Source organism: Lissotriton helveticus, chromosome 8, assembly GCF_964261635.1.
Source record: "Lissotriton helveticus chromosome 8, aLisHel1.1, whole genome shotgun sequence".
Classification (NCBI taxonomy): Eukaryota; Metazoa; Chordata; class Amphibia; order Caudata; family Salamandridae; genus Lissotriton; species Lissotriton helveticus.
Genome location: NC_136069.1, coordinates 1,190,152,142 through 1,190,171,071, shown reverse-complemented (window position 1 = coordinate 1,190,171,071; position 18,930 = coordinate 1,190,152,142). Strand labels below are relative to the sequence as shown.

General features: G+C 45.1%; 1 protein-coding gene across 2 annotated transcripts in view; it reads left to right on the top strand.

The window, feature by feature from the left end:
- The window catches only part of LOC144773229 (E3 SUMO-protein ligase RanBP2-like), an 827,846-nt gene that overhangs the window by 388,222 nt on the left and 420,694 nt on the right, over positions 1–18,930 (top strand). For both annotated transcript variants that reach the window (XM_078658128.1, XM_078658127.1), the window contains exon 15: positions 18,190–18,330. In XM_078658128.1, coding sequence (XP_078514254.1) covers positions 18,190–18,330 — 141 coding nt within the window. The remainder of the gene's footprint in view (positions 1–18,189; positions 18,331–18,930) is intronic.

Below are 18,930 nucleotides of genomic sequence, written 5' to 3'. Positions count from 1 at the left end.
CTGGAGGTATCGGGTGCAGAGGTGGAACCAGGAGCAGTGTTTAGCATTTCTTCAGGTCACAGAGACCTTGCTTGTAGTTTGTTGTTAGTGAACAGATTCAATGTTCTTGGGAGATCTTGATCTTTGTCGAAGACAGCAAGTCCTCCCATGGTTTTGAAGGTCGCTGGGCTATAGGAAAAGCCTTCTTTTGGCTCAGGATCGGCCAGGGCTGCAGACAGGCCGGTAGGGCTGGGGCCAAGTCATTAGTTCTCTGCAGTTTTCTCTGCTGGTGTGACTGTGTTGTCTGGCTCTTCTTAGGTCATCAGGAACTGAACTTAAGGGTCTGGGGAGGCCTCCTAAATACTAGATTTAGGGGCATAACCAGGGATTGACCGGTAGTGGCCAATGGGCCCCTCACCTGGGGACAACCCCGCGACATTCATGATCCCAGCCGCGCGGAGGTCCCGGATCGGTCGCAGAGCTGCACCCATTGAACGTCGTCGCAATCCAAGTCATCTGGTAAGTCCCACAAATACAAAAAGGTCTTTGACTTGACTGTGCTCGTCGAAGTTGTTCAACGAAGCGTGGGTGTCTGCATCTAGACCTCGCGCTTCAGCGGAATCTGACTCAAGGTCTGTTCCGCGCTTCCCTGATTTTCCAGGAGCCAGAGAGTCTTCACTCATCTCACAGAAAATGTATATATCCATGCACCTCCTATCTGGGCGGCCCAGCTTCTCTGGAGCACCTTCGGGCTCCCTGGGTTCAGGGGTGGCCCCCACTGGATCACTGCAGGTGGGTTCACCCTTGGTACCAGTCGGACCTCATGGATCCCTTGCTGGATCCAGAGTGAAGCCACTGGGGTGACGGTTCTTCCTCAGCACCGCTCTGGTCTTGACGCCATCCTCATTCCTGACTCCGATATGGAGCTGGATGTTGTCGCTCAAGGCCTGTTCCGGCACCATGCTCTCCAGGGCAGAGGCAGGACCTTTTACTCCTGATAGGTGTGGAGAGGTAGAGGAATGTGAGGAGTTTGAGGACTCTTGCGGTTGCCAGCATCTCTTAGATAAGGAGGACAAGTGGTAGGAGGAACTGGTGAAGGCCAGTGGGCTAGACACCTCGCCCTGACTCTGGCTTGGTCTCTCTTCCTACCAAGGCTACGGAGGAGGGAGCCTCTTTTGCTATGGTGGTGCGTAGGGCAGCTGAGGCCTTGCACATTCAGCTGCCCCCAGTGGCAGTTGAAGCAAACATCTTGTTAGAGGTGCTTCAGCTGGGAGTCACCCCTTCCAAACCCTTAATCCCATTTAATGAAGCCCTAACTGACTTTCTACTCGGGGCCTGGCCCAAGCTCTGCACACAGGGGCTCATGTGCATAAGACAATAGCTCCCCACCATTGCCTCACTTCTGTGGACCCCAGTTTCCTTATGTAGCACCCCACCCAGAGAGCTTGGTAGTCCAAGCATCCACCTCAAGGATCAATGCCAGGCACGTTTGCTACCATTCCACAAGATAAGGAACCAAAAAGGCTGGATACCTTTGAAAAGAGTGTTCTCTTGCACCAGCCTTGCACTGCGGTCGGTGAACACAGTATGCCTTTTGTGCCAATATTCCTGTATAATCTGGGATTCGTTTGTGCAAATGCTGCCCATTGTCTTAGAGGAGGCCCGAGTCATACTCTCCCAAGCTAATACTAACGTTGGAGGCGCAGCAAAGTTCACCATACGATGTTGACTCAACACGACCGACTTGCTGGTTAGAATGATTTCATAGTACGTGGTCCTGCGGTGCCACACTTGGCTGAGTGACTGGTTTCTCAGCTTCACTTATGAACATGCCCTTTGATGGCTGTTGTCTTTTTGGAGAGAAGGTGGACTCATCGCTGGAGCACTTTAAGGACAGCAGAGCCACTGCCAGCTCCTTTTACTTGTCTATGGTGCCTCATCACCCCCAGTCGCCTTCTGCCCCTTTTGTGGCCACAGGAGGGGCCTCTAACCACGTCCATGTCCTCACAGTCACCACAGACAACAGATTATATCCAAGAACTGGAAGAGTGCAAAAAGGTGTTGAGTGAATGGTTTTGCACAGATGGTACTTGCAGCGAAACAAGAAATTCCTGCTCATAGAAATATCTCCACCCCCTTGGAGGTAGCGACGTAGGCCCACTGGTTATGGACTTTAATGAGGATCAAATGGTAACATATGACAAATGACCGGAAAACCCATTGTTGATTGCTTGCAGGTCAAAACACCCAGTGTGAAATGCCCGAAGTCACTGGGGGCTCTGAGAGTTAATGTGACTCATGATGAGGTGCTGTTGAACAGGCTTTGGGCATACAGAAAGGGCAGTTCCCCTCCCACTGAATTTCGTTTGTCTGCCTAATTAGAATGGAAAGATGTGTTGCACGAGGTGGCAATGGGGGTGGGAGATTTGTACGGACAAGATCAGGCAGTTGGTATTGTTTTGGTGGTTCTCTTTATTTTCTATGAATTTGTGTTAATGATTATACATGGAAAAGAATAAAAATTGTTAGAAAAAAGATCATGTAATAAAAACATGTGCTACAGTTTTGTTATCATCAAAACTCTGTATCTTGGATATAGCAATCCATAAAACAAAATATTCATCAGGCAAACAAGATAAGAAATGTGTGCGATACAAAATTCATAGTACATGGAATGTAAAGTGCCAACAATCTCATTTAGAGTGCAGGCGCCAGCATCTTTTGGGAGAGGCATATTTGCTGAGTCACAGAACAGCACTTTGTAGCAGAGTTATCTGCGGAAATGTTGAGTATACTGGCATGGTGAATACTCGACTGGATTCTTAAAACCCATAGAGATACATAAGAAGCAATAATACAATACAATGCACGGCAAGTGCAGAAAACATAGAGCCACATGTTAAATTATAGTGTCTGAAAACAGATGCTGTACGGATCATGTAAAGATTTTAACTACGGATGGTACAACTAATAATAAGCCAAGCAGCATGTACATTTTTTGCCTTTGCATTGACTATAACCTCTCTTGTATCAGAGCAGAATATGTGTAATGCAGACGCATATCGACTAAATCCCAAAAGCTTGCACACACGTTTGAGACATTTATGGCGTTGTATATATGCTGGGCAGAAAAAGGAAAAATCATGACGAGTTTTATCAACTGCGGTGCAGAAGAGGCACCCACTAAAGGTGCAATACTTCTCACCCCATTTGGCACAGAAGCTGTTCACAGGCAGAACCCCATTTCTTCATTAAAAAAAAGTTGCAGTGGAGTACAACCCAGGACAATGTCAAGAAATGACTCATACGCTGGGGAAATCTTAAGGTCTAAAAACATGTCTTTCGGACTCCCTACCTTTACACACTGCAGTTCCCACAGCCACAAATATTCCCTGTGGCGCTCCTTTACCATGGAGCTGGGGACTGACTTCACCACATCTGGAGTGTCCCAGAGAGAGAGTAAACCTCACTCATAGAACGTAGATTTAATGTACAGTGTTGTATTAAAGAGCTAAACCAGATATATTTCTCTTAAGTTATATTACAGTATTATCTTACTTTTTTATACTTTGTGAATAAGAGGATTGTCTGCTGGTCTGGTAAAGTAGAATGAGTGCGTACAGTAAGACACCAGATGCTTTGTCACTTTTAAGGGACCCTCTATATTGGGATCAGAATCCTCTGAACAGCGTTCCGCATTTTTCCACAGTGAGCTCAATATTCATTCAGTTGATGACTGTTCTGAGCCTTCTGGGCAGGGAATTTGACCCGGGTCATTCAAAGTGCACTCCTCTTTGTGAGGATGATTATCTATTCCCCAAGTCTATTCAGAGTCCCATAACTGGGACATGCATGAAGGTTTGCCCGTGTCTGTATCCCAGTTTCTGTCTGTACCTGGACAGTATGAATGGAGAAAATGCGGGTCACTTTTGTGTTAGGTTGCTAATGTACATATAATGCAGTAGAGCCTATGCACAGTAATTTCCTGTGTACAATCTCAAAACCTATCTTTGTGTATGTAGCAAACTTACCTGTCAGAAGGAAACCTACACCACCCCTTTCCTGTTCAAGATATGCATTTCTACAGGAGATAGTCTTCTGTACAATGCTGTTCCATATTTCACATGAGCCAGCCTAAACCGGTCTCGAGGGCTGTCAGCGTGGTCTCACGTAGACACAAGATAATCACAACAAGATCATGGCCCCAGGACTGAAAACCCAAAGGGTGAATATCCCCTGATTGGCCATACAAGACTATTTGGGAAAGATAAGTGCTCATCTCTTAAGCCAGTGCCTAACTCATCCATGGTGGCTCTCATCCTTGGAGACTCTGCAACCAAAGGAGGTCCTGTGCACCAGCCCAGGTGAGACACTGACAAGCTGCAGAAGTGGTACTGCTGCAGGGTTGCCGCTGCCCTTCTGGACTAGAACTAGGTCTGAAGCCCAGTGGTAGACAAGTGGATGGACGCTGTGAAGAGAATTGGGAACTTAACTGCATACCAGTAACTATCACTTGTTCAAGCAAGAAGTCTACTGGTCATCCTGTTCCATGTTGTGAGCACCCTTGCCACTAAAAAATATGTACTGTAACCAGTGGGAATTAGCTTCCTTAAAGAACATCTTGGCTGAACTGGTACCCTTACCAGGCACTGGTCCCTCTCAACAGGAAGAAATCGGTGGTCTGTTTGATCTCGAAAAAAGCGCTTTAAGCACAGAACAGTACAGGCTTTTGTGACGCACTCAAAAGCAAGGGAAGTCCTTTAAAGAAGACTGAATCCCATCACCCACCGAGGTGGCATGCTTCATCATCTGGGATCTCCCCTTAGTTGCAAAGGCTAGTGCAACCAAGGGCTACAAGCCCCTCATTGAGAGGGAGGAGCTCAGGGATGTTTTGATATAGTCAAACTCAAGGATTATCTAAATTCCATGAATGATGGAGCAAGCTCCTTTTTTGGGTTGATGTTTGTAGTGCATGTGATTAAGTGTGAAGTGATTTAAAATTGACTACCTAAGGAAAATAATTTATTAGGTATCTCTTGGTGCCAAAACTAAAAACAGTGCAAGTGCAGTATGAAAAAATGGTAACTGCACTAGTCTTATAAAACAGGTCTACATGTTTCAGCCATACCCGATCAACTTATGATCAAGGCCTTTCTCAGGAATTAGGTGTAGATTGCTACTGTAAGCCTAGCACAGAAATGCTAGTGTTCGTGAAAGGTGAATATAAAAAAGTGAATATAAACAATAGTGGTTGGAATGAATACAAACTCCATACACTTGTGGTCACAATTTTGTAAAGATGTCACAAGGAATTAGATGTCACCCGTAATTCACGGGTGCATACCTCACCTCACCTGGCAACAGCTCAGGATGTGAGGCACCGCTCTCTCTGTTGGTACCCCGGTCATTACGAGAGCTGGAACCGGAGGTTCATTAAGAGGAGATCCCAGATGATGAAGCATGCCACCTCGGTGGGTGATGGGATTCCGTCCTCTTTAAAGGACTTCCCTCTCTTTTGAGTGGGCCCTGAAAGCCTGTACTGTTCTTAAAGAGCTCTTTTCGAGTTCACAGACCAGCAATTTCTTCCTGTTAAGATGGACCAGTGCCTGGTAAGGGTACCAGTTCAACCAACATTTTCTTAAAGGAAGCTCAAACCCACTGGTTACAGTACATATTTTCTAGTGGCAAGGGTGCTCACAACATGGAACAGGATGACCAGTAGACTACTTGCTCAGATTGACAGGGCTTCGGGAGAGATCAGGGATTCGGAAGCTTTAGCATCCTTGGCCATGTCAACAATTTTGGACAGTGGCCCGGCAATGTCCAATCATTTGTCTTGACATGATCGCCAAGATCGATCTATATCCTTTTTTGGTTCTCTCACAAATTTCGTCAAGAAGGTAACCATTTTTGGGTCTATCTTCGGAGTGAAGACTACATTGCCCTCTAACGCAGGCCTGGTGCTTTTCGCGCGGAGACAATCCCAGACTTTCTTATGTACTGATTTCCATAGTTGCCCAGCAATATATAAATATATTAGGCCACTTTAGGGCTGGGGACAACTACACTGAATGCGGATGCAGGAGATCGTCGGGATCCAACATATCTGATGTTAAAGGAGGGGTGTCCGCCCCTGCTTTGTCATCTTCAGCAGGTAAAGGGTCGCAGGACTGTCTCCATGGCCTACCCGAGTCCCCGTCCCTATTTGAGGTAGTGAACGAGTCACCTCCATCCCCCCGGTTTAGGAGCAGGGGCAGAAAAAGTCAGGTCTCCAGAGGCGTCGGATTGCAGGCTAGATGATTGACTATGTTGGGACTCAAGTGCCTTTTTCAGACACACAAAGGAGTCCATATGGTCACCCCTGTCTGAGTGCATACGCTTTGTTTTCTGGGAGCGAAGACATGGGCTGCCTTGGAGGTAGGAAGGCCTGGGGTCTAGCAAGGTCTTACCTTGATTCGAGGGGTCTCTGGTATCCAGCCTGATGTTCTTCAATTCTCTTCTACAGTAGTGCCACCACTTGGGACAAAGCCTTAAATATGGAAACGTCCATTATTTGGCAGAACTTGTCATCAATTGGGAGGTATGTGATCTCTTCCTCAAAGTAATCCCAGTATTCTTCCATATTACTGACAAAGATATTGGGGGGCTAACACAGGGGGTAAATTGGTCTTTAAATTGGTCTTGGAAAACCCAGGAATTCCAAAATATATATGAAAGTATGCCAAATGGGCCGAGTAGGCCGCAGGACCAGCACTCCCTCTGCTATTATACAGGGAACTGATTCAACCACATGGGCGCATCCTAATTCTAATGCTATATCTTACCCTCAAAGAGGGTGTTCTGCTCCAGGCGGAGGCTCTCAAATATCGCCCAGACTTCAGATAACGGCTTATATTGCCCCGTCTGCACACTTGCGGCCAGACATGTTTCACTGCTACAGAGATTAGGTGAAAGTGATGGGCCGGCCAATTGAGGAGTAAGACGAGTGGAGAGCGTTTATAGTATCTACAAATATATTAATACTTCACCAGCTTATCAATAAACCACTGCTGGCAGATGCACACCATGTAGTACAAACAAAATGAAACAGCCACGATTGTGGTGGTCAAGGGGTTCATGACACTGAGCCCCTGTCACCAGTGCCTGGAGGAGATGGATATTCTAAGTGAAGTCCAAGTCCAGTAGCCAATAGGCTCCTGTTGAGAGGGTACTAATAACGGTTCAAAATAGAGGGCCGAAGGGACAAATTTAAAGACCTCCGCGAGTCAAATCCCCTCTGTCAACAGTCTCTCACAACAAAAAGCCATAATCCTGTGCTGCAATATCCACAGAGCGTCACTGGTCCCTGTTAAACTAGATCGATCCCAAACTAGGGGATCTCCCGACATCAGAGGCAGGTCCTGTAGCTGAGGGCACACTTTTTGGGAACCCTTCCTTTAAAGACTTAGGGAAATTTGTGAATGCATTCACCTCTCTGGATAAGGGCCAGACTTCTATTAGCTGAATATTTACGCCCTGTGTTATTGTCAAAACGGGTGTGGTAGTGGGCGCTCAACCGGCCGTGCCTCTTCCCAAGCCTCCTCTACAGATGTCGACTCTAGCCGAGGCCAGTGGCAAGATCCTTCAAAATTTGGTACCTTCTACTTGACCAGGATCTAACCCTGTTGTCTGGATGAAAGAGGAAGGGGCAGCTTCTCCTACAGTACCCCCACAAGGTGATTGTACAGGATTTCAAGGGAATCAGGCTTGGGGGCAGATTGGGAGACTTCTTCCATAATTGGTACTCCCTTACCGCAGATGCATGGGTACTTCAAACCATCAGGGGCTTCCAGTTAGACTTCTCTAGTTCTCCAACCCACCCAGTGCTCCCCTTTCCCCTGTCTTTCTCACTGGAACAGTCGGCACTGGTGGATGCCAAGATTCTTCCGTTGTTGGCAAAAGCAGTGATTGTTGAGACAACTCTCTATCCCCATGGGTTCCTCAGCAACCTCTTTCTAATGGGGAAGAGGGATCAGGCCATCGCCTTGTCATCAACCTGAGGAAATTCAACGAGTGGCTGATATATCTCTGCTTCAAGATGGAAGGTATCCATGTTCTCAGAGACCGTTTGCAGACCCAAGACTGAATAGTCCTCAAAATGCCTATCTTACGATCCCGATCTTTCCTCTGCACAAACGGTTCCTCAAATTTCAATAGGGTCTTGGGTTTTTAAGTTAACTTTCCTACCTTTTGGTATGTCCTCCGCTTCATGGTGCTTCACCAAGGTGCTGAAACCAGTCATCGAACACCTGAGAGCTCAAGGAGTCAGATCAATAGTCTGTCTCTAACAAAACATCTTAATACTGGACCAATGTCCTGTACCTCTTTTTCATCTCCATATGACTATCGACCTGTTTAAATCTCTGGGGTTTTTGGTCAACGAGGAGAAATTGTCCTCGATTCCTTCGCAATCAACTCAATTTCTGGGATTCTTAGTGGAATCGATTGAAGCCACTCTCCGCCTTCCCTCTCACACGTTTGCCAAAATCAAACACAAACTCAGAAGGACTTTGGCCAAGTGTTCGATTTCACTCTGACATTTTGCACGGATAGTGGGCCTTCTTTCAGCTTAAATACAGGCCATATTTTTAGGCCCTCTACACTACAGGGTGTTACAGTGCCTAAAGATATTTTATCTACGTCGGGAACTCAGTTACTCCCAATCCTTCCCCTCTCTGAAGAGGCAAGGGAGGAATTGCAATGGTGGATCTCCCATGTAGAAACATGCAACTGGTGAGTTCTCTTCGGATCTCAACCCAACCTGGTGATCGAATCAGACACCAGTGGTTAGGGTTGGGGAGATCGCTGTAGCAAGCTTTCCACAGGAGGAAAATGGTCATTCACCAAACAAGCCCTCCACATAAAGTGCCTGGGATTAATGGCAGGCTCAATGTGCTCAATGTGCTCAATGGTTAGAGCGGCAGACCCTGATGCAGAGCTTTGGCCCTGGACCAGGGTTCAATACCCGCCTCGGCGGGTCTTGGGCTCAATTTCTTCGAACCTGATAATTTTCGCCTCAGTGCCTATCCTAATCATGGGTCCCACTCTGCAACTCTGGGCAATAGCTTGCTTAATCTCCACAACGGCCCCAACAGCGCTGAATGCCTGGCTTCACCTTGGGGGTGCCCAGGAGTGGGGAAAAAGCCAGTAAGGGCTCCATAGCGGTATACGGACAGCGCCGCGACACTTCCGTTGGAGGTAGCTGTGCGCTTTACAAATGCTGGCATTTATTTTGAGGTGAAGTGTTGGACCAAAGACCGAGCCCAATGTTGTGTTCTTCTCAAGATGGACAATGTAGCTGCAGTCCGTTACGCCAACCATCTGGGGGACGAGATCTAGAGCTCTGACAGATCTAGCACGTGCCCTGTGGAACTATTGTCTGACCGATCAGATATCCTTCTCAGCGGAGCATCTTCTCGGGAAATCCAACCAACTGGCAGACTTGCATTCTCGACATTGCCAGGATGCCAACCTCTGGAAACTTTATCCGTAGGTGTTCCAGGCCCTTCAAACAAAGTGGGGGTCCCTGCACGTTCGATCTCTTTGTCTCGCGACTGACCACCAGTTGGAGAGGTATTGCAGCTGAGGCTGGATCTATATGCGATATTGACCGATGCCTTCCTTCAGGATTGGAGCACGGAGAAAGGTAATGCCTTGCCTCCATCTGCGATGATTATGAGACTGCCCACTCAGGTTCGGTGACCGAGCGCAGACTTAGTGTTGATCCCCCGATATGGAGATCTCAAGCCTGATTTCCAGTTCTGATGGAACTTTCTAGGGATTTTCCAATCCCTGTAGCCCTGTTTCAGGATCTCCTCAGGTATCACCAAGGGAATCCACATCATCTAGTGTTAACGGATTCACTCCGTCTCACGGCCTTGCAGATTACAGGGGGCATTGGAAGGTCTTTCTTTGAAGGCTGCAGTGTTGCTCGCCAGAGCCTGGGAGGATACCACAAATAAGAGATGGCGCTCGACCTGGTCACAATGGTTGGGTTGGTGTCCTCAATGGCAGCTGGATCCCGTGTGGGCAGACATCTGTATCTTGAATTTCCTGACGTATTTGGCCTCTGGTTTAGCTTATCGGTCAATTTGACACTTTTATATCAGCTTTCTCAGCAGGCATCCGTTAGGGGACCATCCCCTAGTCTGTAAACGTCTCAAAGGTATAAGGTTGTCCATTCCTCCGGAACCCAGATATTCTTGTCTATGTTCTCCATTCTATTTATATGTTGGCTGTCTAATATGTACCTTTCCAGGGAACAGACGTCGGCAAAACTGTCTACTCTGTTGTGTTTGGTCTCCTGTTGTCGAGTATTGGATGTAAGAGTACTGGACTTCACAGATATAGTATTCACTCCTGATGGAGTGATTTTCATTATTTCAAGATGAACTAAATGTTATTCTAGTACTGTGTAATAGCAAAGTTTAGCAGATGTTCCAAAATTAGGTAGCGTTAGAGCAGCGGTACTCCTAGTACGGCCCGCGGGCCACTTGCGGCCCACCAGGCTACTCCATGCAGCCCCCCTAGAAAAACAGCAAGCACTGAATCAACACCTTTTCTTCACCTGAAGCCCCCCGCCCCCACCTGCCTCTCGGATGTCACTTGATCACCCTGCCTTTGAGAGCAATCACTGTGCTACCTGTGCCTGCTGCTCACAGTATGGCCTCTTTAATGTCTCAATTGGTGCTGCTAAAACCGAGCTGCCTCTGTAATTAAATTGATGTTTTTAAGGCCCCGGGTTAGGTTTCAGCCAACCCCGGTCTTTTCTTCCTCAGGCTCTCTATGCCGACACGTGGTGTAAACAAAATAAATAAAACTAGGATCCAGCAATGTCCTTACATCCATCCATGGGCTACGCCTAGCCTTTTGTTTTATGGCATGGCTTTACATGAGGTATCTACGGGCTCCCTGTTGACAACAGTGGTGCTAGGAAACGTTTACAGGTGGAATTGGGGGAGATGCAGTTTATACACAACCTTATATGCCTCGGAAGCAGCCAGATAGTTATGTATAAATCCCAGCTTTCCCACATTTCTTACAGGCAATTCAGCTTGCTTTGTGCATTACTCAAAGTGTATTAATTTATAGTCATCTAACAGTCTGAGTTGTGGCACAGATGTAGCATCAGGTCTTTTATGCTGCAGAATTGAACAGTAAATAGTTATTGGTTGTGACACACATTAGGTAGAGTCAGAGCTGAGTGGACTGGGGCACACTGTGTATATATATATATATATGTATATATATATATAGATGAATGGGCAGACGCAGAATGACATGGTAGAGGGAAGGGGAAGGGGCAGGGGCAGAGAAAGGAAAAACTGAGGTACTGGCAGACTTCGTATGACTAAAGCATAAAAGCAGAATGAGAAGCGCAGTGAGGATGTATGGAAAGGTTAGGGGTTAACAAGAGAGCAAGGGAGTAGGAACAATGTTACATGAGCGCAGAGTAAGGGTATTGCAGGTTATGAGGAGTGTGAGGGGGTTGGAGCGGAGTAAGGACAGGAAGAGTGGGCTGCTTTACACGTAAGGACTGTTTTGAGCGATATATATGGAAGGGGAGTGCTAAGTCCGAGACATGGGCAAGGAAATAGTGAGGGGTATGACACAATAATGGAAGCAAAAGCTATGAGCTAGCAGCAGAGTGAAGGGAAGCAGTGGAGTGAGGGTGTGAAACAGAACTGCAGGAAGGACAGAGGGACTGTCTAATCAATAGAGTGAATCTTCAGTAAATTGAAGGTGTACAGGCACAATGAGTGGGTAGGGGTTGAATACTGCAGTAGGGCACAATGAGAGGGTAGGCGCAGAGTTGTGTGTTTGAGTGCAATGAGAGGTTAGGCGTAGGATGAGGTGTTAGGGCACAATTAGAGGGTAGGCAGTTTAATAGCTAATGAGGAGAGTGAGAGAAATAATGCTGAGAAAAGTAGACACGTGTGGCACCAAAAAGGTGTGGCCAGATAGGGGTAGAGTGTGATGAAGGGAGAGCAAGAGCAGCATTAAGACGTCAAGGTGTGAAGAGAGAATGAAGTTTAAGAAATTGGGGCCAAAGTAGGTGCAAAATGAAAGGCTATGAGCATAGTGAAATAGAAGGGCCAGGAATTGAGTATAAGAGTGAAGAGGAGTGGAATCATGAGGATGGCGGGTCAGACAGAGGAAGCTTATGAACTGAGCAAAGAGGTACTAGGAGCAGATTGTGATGATGGTAATAGAAAGTGGGGATAGGGACAGTGTGAGGGGCATTTATGAGATAAGGAAATAACCATGGGTGGGGGAGAGGAATAAGAAGTGGTGTACATTGAGTGTAATACAATAGAAGAGTAAAGCTGTGACAGAGTACCAAGCTGTGGTATGGGTTAGGAAAAATGTGAATTATTTAAGGCCAAAGTGGTGGGTAGAGGTGGGATGAGGGGGTAAAGTAGAGGAATTTAGTAAGCATGAAACAGCTATAAGGTAGGTTCTGGTAGGGTCCGAGTCTGAGTTCAGGGTCAGAGTGAAAATCTAGCATCACAGCGGACCCTAAGAACAGTGTCATTGAGTGTGGGACTCAGGGAAGAATAGTAGTAGATGTTCTGCCTGATACATGCATTATTATTAAATGGCATGCACCTACCTGTGATGGTAGTCATTTTAGAGATGACACCACAATACTTCTGCTGCATTGTTGGGCCAGTTTATTGACTAGGAGAAGGCAGCATGGGACGGCAGCAGGTTTTGTGCCTATTATGCCGCCCATTTTGCCATTGTAAATGTGCATTACAGCCGAAGTTCATGATTGCATGTATTGTGTCTGCCCAAGCTTGCACATTACAGCATGGGACCATTTATGCATGTTCTGTCTTGGTCCATTAAGATTGACAGCCTGCTGTCACTGAAGCTTGTATTTCCTGAGAGTACATGCATGTGGTAAGTTTCATGAGCTGGGGTCTGCACAGCGGGCTGCACAGAGGACAGAAAACATACCTCAATCAGTGCACTTTGCATTTACGCTTCTGGGTTTTGCTGGATGAGCTTGGGGCTTGGTACTGTAAACTCTCAACAGGGCCATTAAGGGTTGTTCGGAGCGACTTTAAGAGGCATAGGGGTATTAGTTGTGTCTTCTGAGAGACAAATGAAAGTTGTGTCCAAGTGTCTGCGCAACTGAAGGCCTAAGAGCAGGGAACTAGGTTCTTGTCAAAACAAGGCAAAGATAAAAAACTATGGTGAGAAACAAACAGACCCCAATAAAAAGAAAAATATTGACAGTATTTATTCGGGGTATATACACATATATATCGCATTTCTAAATACAGCGTTGTCTAGTCATGTTTTGAAAAGGGGGGTGATTTTTTTATTTCACCCCAGTAACCCCGCCCCTACTGACCCCGACTCTCCCACTTACCCCGCCCACATCACACAGGCTCATCTGTGCAGCCCTCGGCCACAAGCCAGACTTTCATTTTTGCCCCCGAGAAAAAGTTTGGGAGTACCCATGTGTTAGAGCATTGAAGGCTTATGAATTAAAGACCGAAGATATACATCCTCAGGGCGAAAGTCTATTACTTATTGCTCTTACAAAACCTCATCAAGCAGTTTCTACCCCTACCATTGGAAGATGGGTCCGATGGGCCATGCAAGAAGTGGGGATTGATGTTTCTCAGTTTGGAGCTCACTCCATGCTTTGGCTTCCAAGGCTTTTTCTTCGGAAGCTCCCGTCGAGGACATTCTTAATGCAGGAGATATTCTTAATGCAGCGAATTGATCCTCAGATTGTACTTTTAAAAGGTTTTATTTCAAACCAGTTCTGCATTTGGCATCCCTGGTGATGGAGAAGCTTTAAACTAGTCCAATCATCGCCTCCGTTCCTGACAAAGAATAAAAAATGTCCTAGCTGTCGTAATGGAAAGTTTCAATTCTGTTAAGGACTCGGAGGCAAGGATTAGCTCACTCTTGCTTGATTGGACTTCAATATACCCACCCGATTGACATTGTAATTCTGGTGGTTCTTTGTACATATCATGATTACATTTGACTTTGTACTATTGGAAAGTTTTGACCTTCTGTTTCGCTAAATATTGACCTAGTGTACTATGTCATTGTTTATGCTTTGGATTCCGTAGTTGGGTTTTCCATAATCTTACATCAATTATCTGTCTTCTCATGGATGGATGTGAATTAACAGGAGTAACTCTGGAGGAAGTTGACAGTGTTCTCAGAAAGAAAGGGGGGAATACTTACTAATAAGAAACAGAGTAGCTTCTCTTTGACAAAGGCTAAACAACATATAATCTTCTATGGCAGGTGCTAATATTACAAAGGTTGACCTACTACCTTAGGCTCTGTCAAAAGATAAGCTACTCTGTTTCTTAGTAAGTTGGTTCTACTACCACATCCTTCATTTTATACTCTATGTAATTATGGGTTTGGGTTAAACCATGCAGTTGGTAATAATGCAGAAGTAGCAAAAGTAGAAGTACCGGTCTGCTGAAATTTGGTCGGGTACAATTGTCTGACTCCAATTGTCAAGGTAGAAATTTCCATTTTGGGAATACCCAGGTTCATAGTTTAAAAAATATTTAAAATCTTTTCAGAAATTTGTTCTGAGCAGGTGTTTCTCCAAAACATCTTGATGATGTATTTATTCAGTATTGTTCAAACCCCTTTCAGCAACAAATAAAGATGCCCCTGTTCAGCAGCTTTCTAGTGCGTAACAATGTATGTTTATTCTGTATTTAAGATGTGTAACAATTTGAATCTGGCTGGACTCCTTTCCAACCTACTTAAGAAGACTAGAACTGCACTTGTCATTTTGAGATTTAGTCACCAGCAATTTACTTATTACTCTGTCATGTCACTCCTTGAAAATCTGAGCTCCTCCTCTTTCGGTAACTGGGTTTCTCATTTTAAGTTGAAACCAATTGATCTATATATACAGGTAGTATTCCTGTCCGCTGAAGATAATAAAATAATGTATTGGAATTCGATTCTATCCTGCCACCCCATAACTATAATAACGCACTGTGTAATAAGCTTTGTCTTCGATTACCCTTACCTTACTCCACAGGCAATTGCGGCTACTTGGGGCTCTTTTTAAGCCCAGCTTAGATTCGATATTATTTGAGTAGTACCTGAAAAGTGTGGTAACTACACCTTCATATTATGGGGACTTCTAGCAGCAACCAAGCGTTGTCTTCTGTCCATGATCTGAGAAGCATGGGTTGCTTCTTTATTGCTTCCGACCTATAGAAATGCCCTTTTATAGACCATTGTCCAGACTAAACACTGATTATAACATCTTAAGGAAAATACTGAGAGGTTCCTCCCATTAATGCGTGAGCTAATCCTCTGTCATTAGAATGGGTTTATCCCATATAGAAGTACTTCCTTAAATCTGCAATGGTTCTAAAGAATCCAAGAGAAAGCCTGTGTAAACTGACCAACGTTTGCGTGCTTGGAGATGGACCTAGAACAGGTGTTTGATACTGCTAAGTGGAATATATCCATAAAGTGTTGTACTGTTTGGGTGCTGGATGAAAATAATGTTATGGATTAAACTCCGGTATGCTCAGCACACAGCCAGCGCGCCATTGGAGTGTCCTACATCGGATGCACATGAAATTGTCAGGGAAACAAGACCATGATGTCTTATGTCCCCGGTGTTAGCACTGCCTGTGGAGCCCCTGTCATGGAAACAGACAGAGAGCTCTAACTTGGGAAGTACCACTGGCGAACACAACACATGCTGTGTCCCTCTAGGCAGATGACATGTTGCTCTAAATAGAAGATGTGAGAATGGACCCGACGCCAATAGCTAATATGTTGCAGAAATTTAAAGAAGGTTCTGGGCGGTTGGTAAACTGAGTGATGTTCTTTTCTACTGAGCCAGTCACAACCGAAATCTGTTTGCCCTAAGGAGCTGAGCTCTGCTTTGGGAACACCACACCTTTCAGTATTTAGGTATTCATATATACCACAATGAAGTAGACATGCCAAAAGGCAACGTACATAAAGCAATAAGATCCCCATTGTCACAGGTGGTAATTTAGTCCATGCTTCCATGTTCTGTGGAGGGGGAAATAGTAGTGGCCAAGATGGTAACGCTCCCGGCCTTGTACTACTTTGCAAATATACCATTTCTAATCCTGACACAGAACTTTAGGGAACTGGATACACTGCTGGAAACCTTGATACAGGGAGCAAGAAGGCGAAGAGTGGCCCTAGCTAAGTTGAAGCTCCTGACTGATTAGGCGGAATGGGGCCCCAGATTTCAAAAGGTACTACATGGTGGCCCTATTGCAGTGGTTCGGGCTCTGGCTGGCAGGTCACCTTCTAGATGAAACAGGAATGCAAAGTCATGTCTCTGAAAGGGAGCACTGCAGGCCCTGTTGATGAAGCATAGTAAATCCAGGAGAGACCGTCTACTTTTTGGTTAGGACAATGATGGAATGCCTAAGACGGAGCATAACCTATACATGGCCTTCCCTTCCTTATCCACCAGCGACGCCCTTGAATTGACTCCCAACCACGCTGAGATACTTTGCCCTCTGTGACCTACAACACTGAGACACTGCAGGGATCAACACAATAGTACTATTTTTTTACAAAGTTACTTTTATAGAATTCGAAATAGTAGATGAGTGGGACATCCTGAGAGGTCAATTCTTACTAATCAACAGTGATACATGCTCTTAAGCAGCAATGGGGCATAGCCACTATCAAACCCCCTACACATGAAATAATTCAGACTTGAGAGAACGGGGTTGTAGAGTAATCTCCTGGCTTTATAAAGCTATGATAATATGCCAGTGTCTCCCTGCAAGTGCTCGTGGACAAATGGGATGATGGAGTGGCCTGTGCCTTCAATGACAAGGCGTGGCAAAGAGCTTTAGATTACCCGCAAAAAGCATCCCGTAATGCCCGCTTTCGATATATTCAGTTTAATGCATTACACAGGGCATCCCTCATTCCATTTAACACCAATCAGATCTGTTATGGGGCTTCTGCTACCAGCTCTGGGCATGGAAGTGATACAGGGAGCTTTCTACATATAATGCGGAGCTGGCCTGCAGTACAAAATTACTGGTGGTCAGTGCTAGATGATGTGGGTTGTACAGAGGTAAATGATGATCTGAGAGGTATTGAGATGCCAGCTGAGGATACGCACGAGACCCAAAAAGAAGAAAGTAGTCACTAAGTTTGTAGACATTGCTGTACTGTTAGCCAAAAGAGTCTTAACCATTAGATGGAAGGTGGTTGTGCCTCCCACATTCGTTAGGTGGAGGTGGTATGTTAGATGGAGGCACTGAGTAGAGTGCTTTGCAGAGAGGAATGACCAAGGTTACGTAAAAGACCCATTGCAGCAGCTTGGGACGAATTGGTGATTGCCTTCAAAGGAAATGGAAATAATGAGGACAAATCACAGTAAACAAATACGCAAGGAACTAAAATCTCACCATATGGCTACTGGGGAAATACATTAGTTGTATTAATCTCCCCTGGAGGATTTTTAAAATGGTGGAATAAAATAGTAAAGAAATGACGTTAGTGACAAGGCCTGTACCTAAGAAAGCATTTCACGAAAGAAAAGATCCTGGATGGGAGGGGAAGCAGCTGCACACACAAATGGCCTCAGAGCTTGTATTTAAAGTAATGAAGTTGATAAACAGAGGGGGGCGTGGGTTAGTTAGAAAGTTGTATAAACATTCTACTAGGCCCAAAGTGAGTATGTAAAGGCAGAAATACAGATTCTCCACTTACTTCAAACTGTATTTCATTGTGTAATAATTTCGAGAAGGTACGTGATGAGTTATAATGTAAAGAAAACTTGCAGAGTGCAGTTTATTTGAATAAGAATTAGTACAATCTGAAAGTCCAAATAAAAAGTCACAAAAATAAAGAGAATTTGTTGGTTAAACAACTCTTACAAATTCCTTTTTTCCCTAGATGTGATTGTACCTCCTACCTAACTTTCCCAATTCAGATGGTTCGTGTTTCTACACTAGAAGGTAGTGTAAATTAACACCAGGAACATCCATGCCATTTTGGGGGCCATATATGGTCAAATAAGATGGCGCTGTAGTTTGAAAGAGAAACGGAAAGGCACACACATGCTCTTCCCCATCTCCCTCTCCTTTTTCCTCGCCCTCCCCTTCTCCATCTTGTTGTTTTGCTAAAATTTCGCTTTCTTTTCAGATATTCCAGAGAAAAGCAGAAGATATTGAAAATGATTCACCAGAAGATCAAGATGAGTGCAAGAGCTATTTGAAAAAGTGCAGAGAGTACTTATTAAAGATAATAGAAGAAAGCTTTGCAAGTAACACAGTTGCTGAGAAGGTAAGCTGTAGGCTTTTTTTGTCCCTCCTCGCCACCCCTTTTCATTAATTGTGAACACAACTTGCCTTACAAGATGCTGTTTCCAAACAATTTAGAATGAGATCAACTGCTCCCTGCAGCACTTTGTGATGGGTTGCTTTTGGTAGTATGCTGTTTTAAGACTAGAACTTGGAAGCCCCGTGGCTGGGGCAGCTACGCGCTGTACAAATCCTTTAACCTAACATAACATTTCTTGTAAGAAATGGCTACAAATTTCGACTTGGAGAAGGGGACTGGATGTGAACTCTTGACCAAAAATATTTCAGAAGACATTATCACCTAATGTTTCACGGCTTCCAATTTAGTCTGTCGTGTTAGCTGTTTCATGTAGTCATTTGTGTTAACAATATTTTCTGCTAGTTGTGTAAACCTTTTGCAGAATATACATGTATGCATATGTCTGAATGCAAAACCGAGGTTTGCAGGAAAACGTTTGAGAAATATCGGAGACAAAGCCTAGGGGCCCGTTGGACCAAATAGTTGTACATTATTAAGAATAACAAGCTCCAAAGTTCTGCTTTTGCTAATTTTGGGCATTCTTCTTTCACCTATATTTAATGC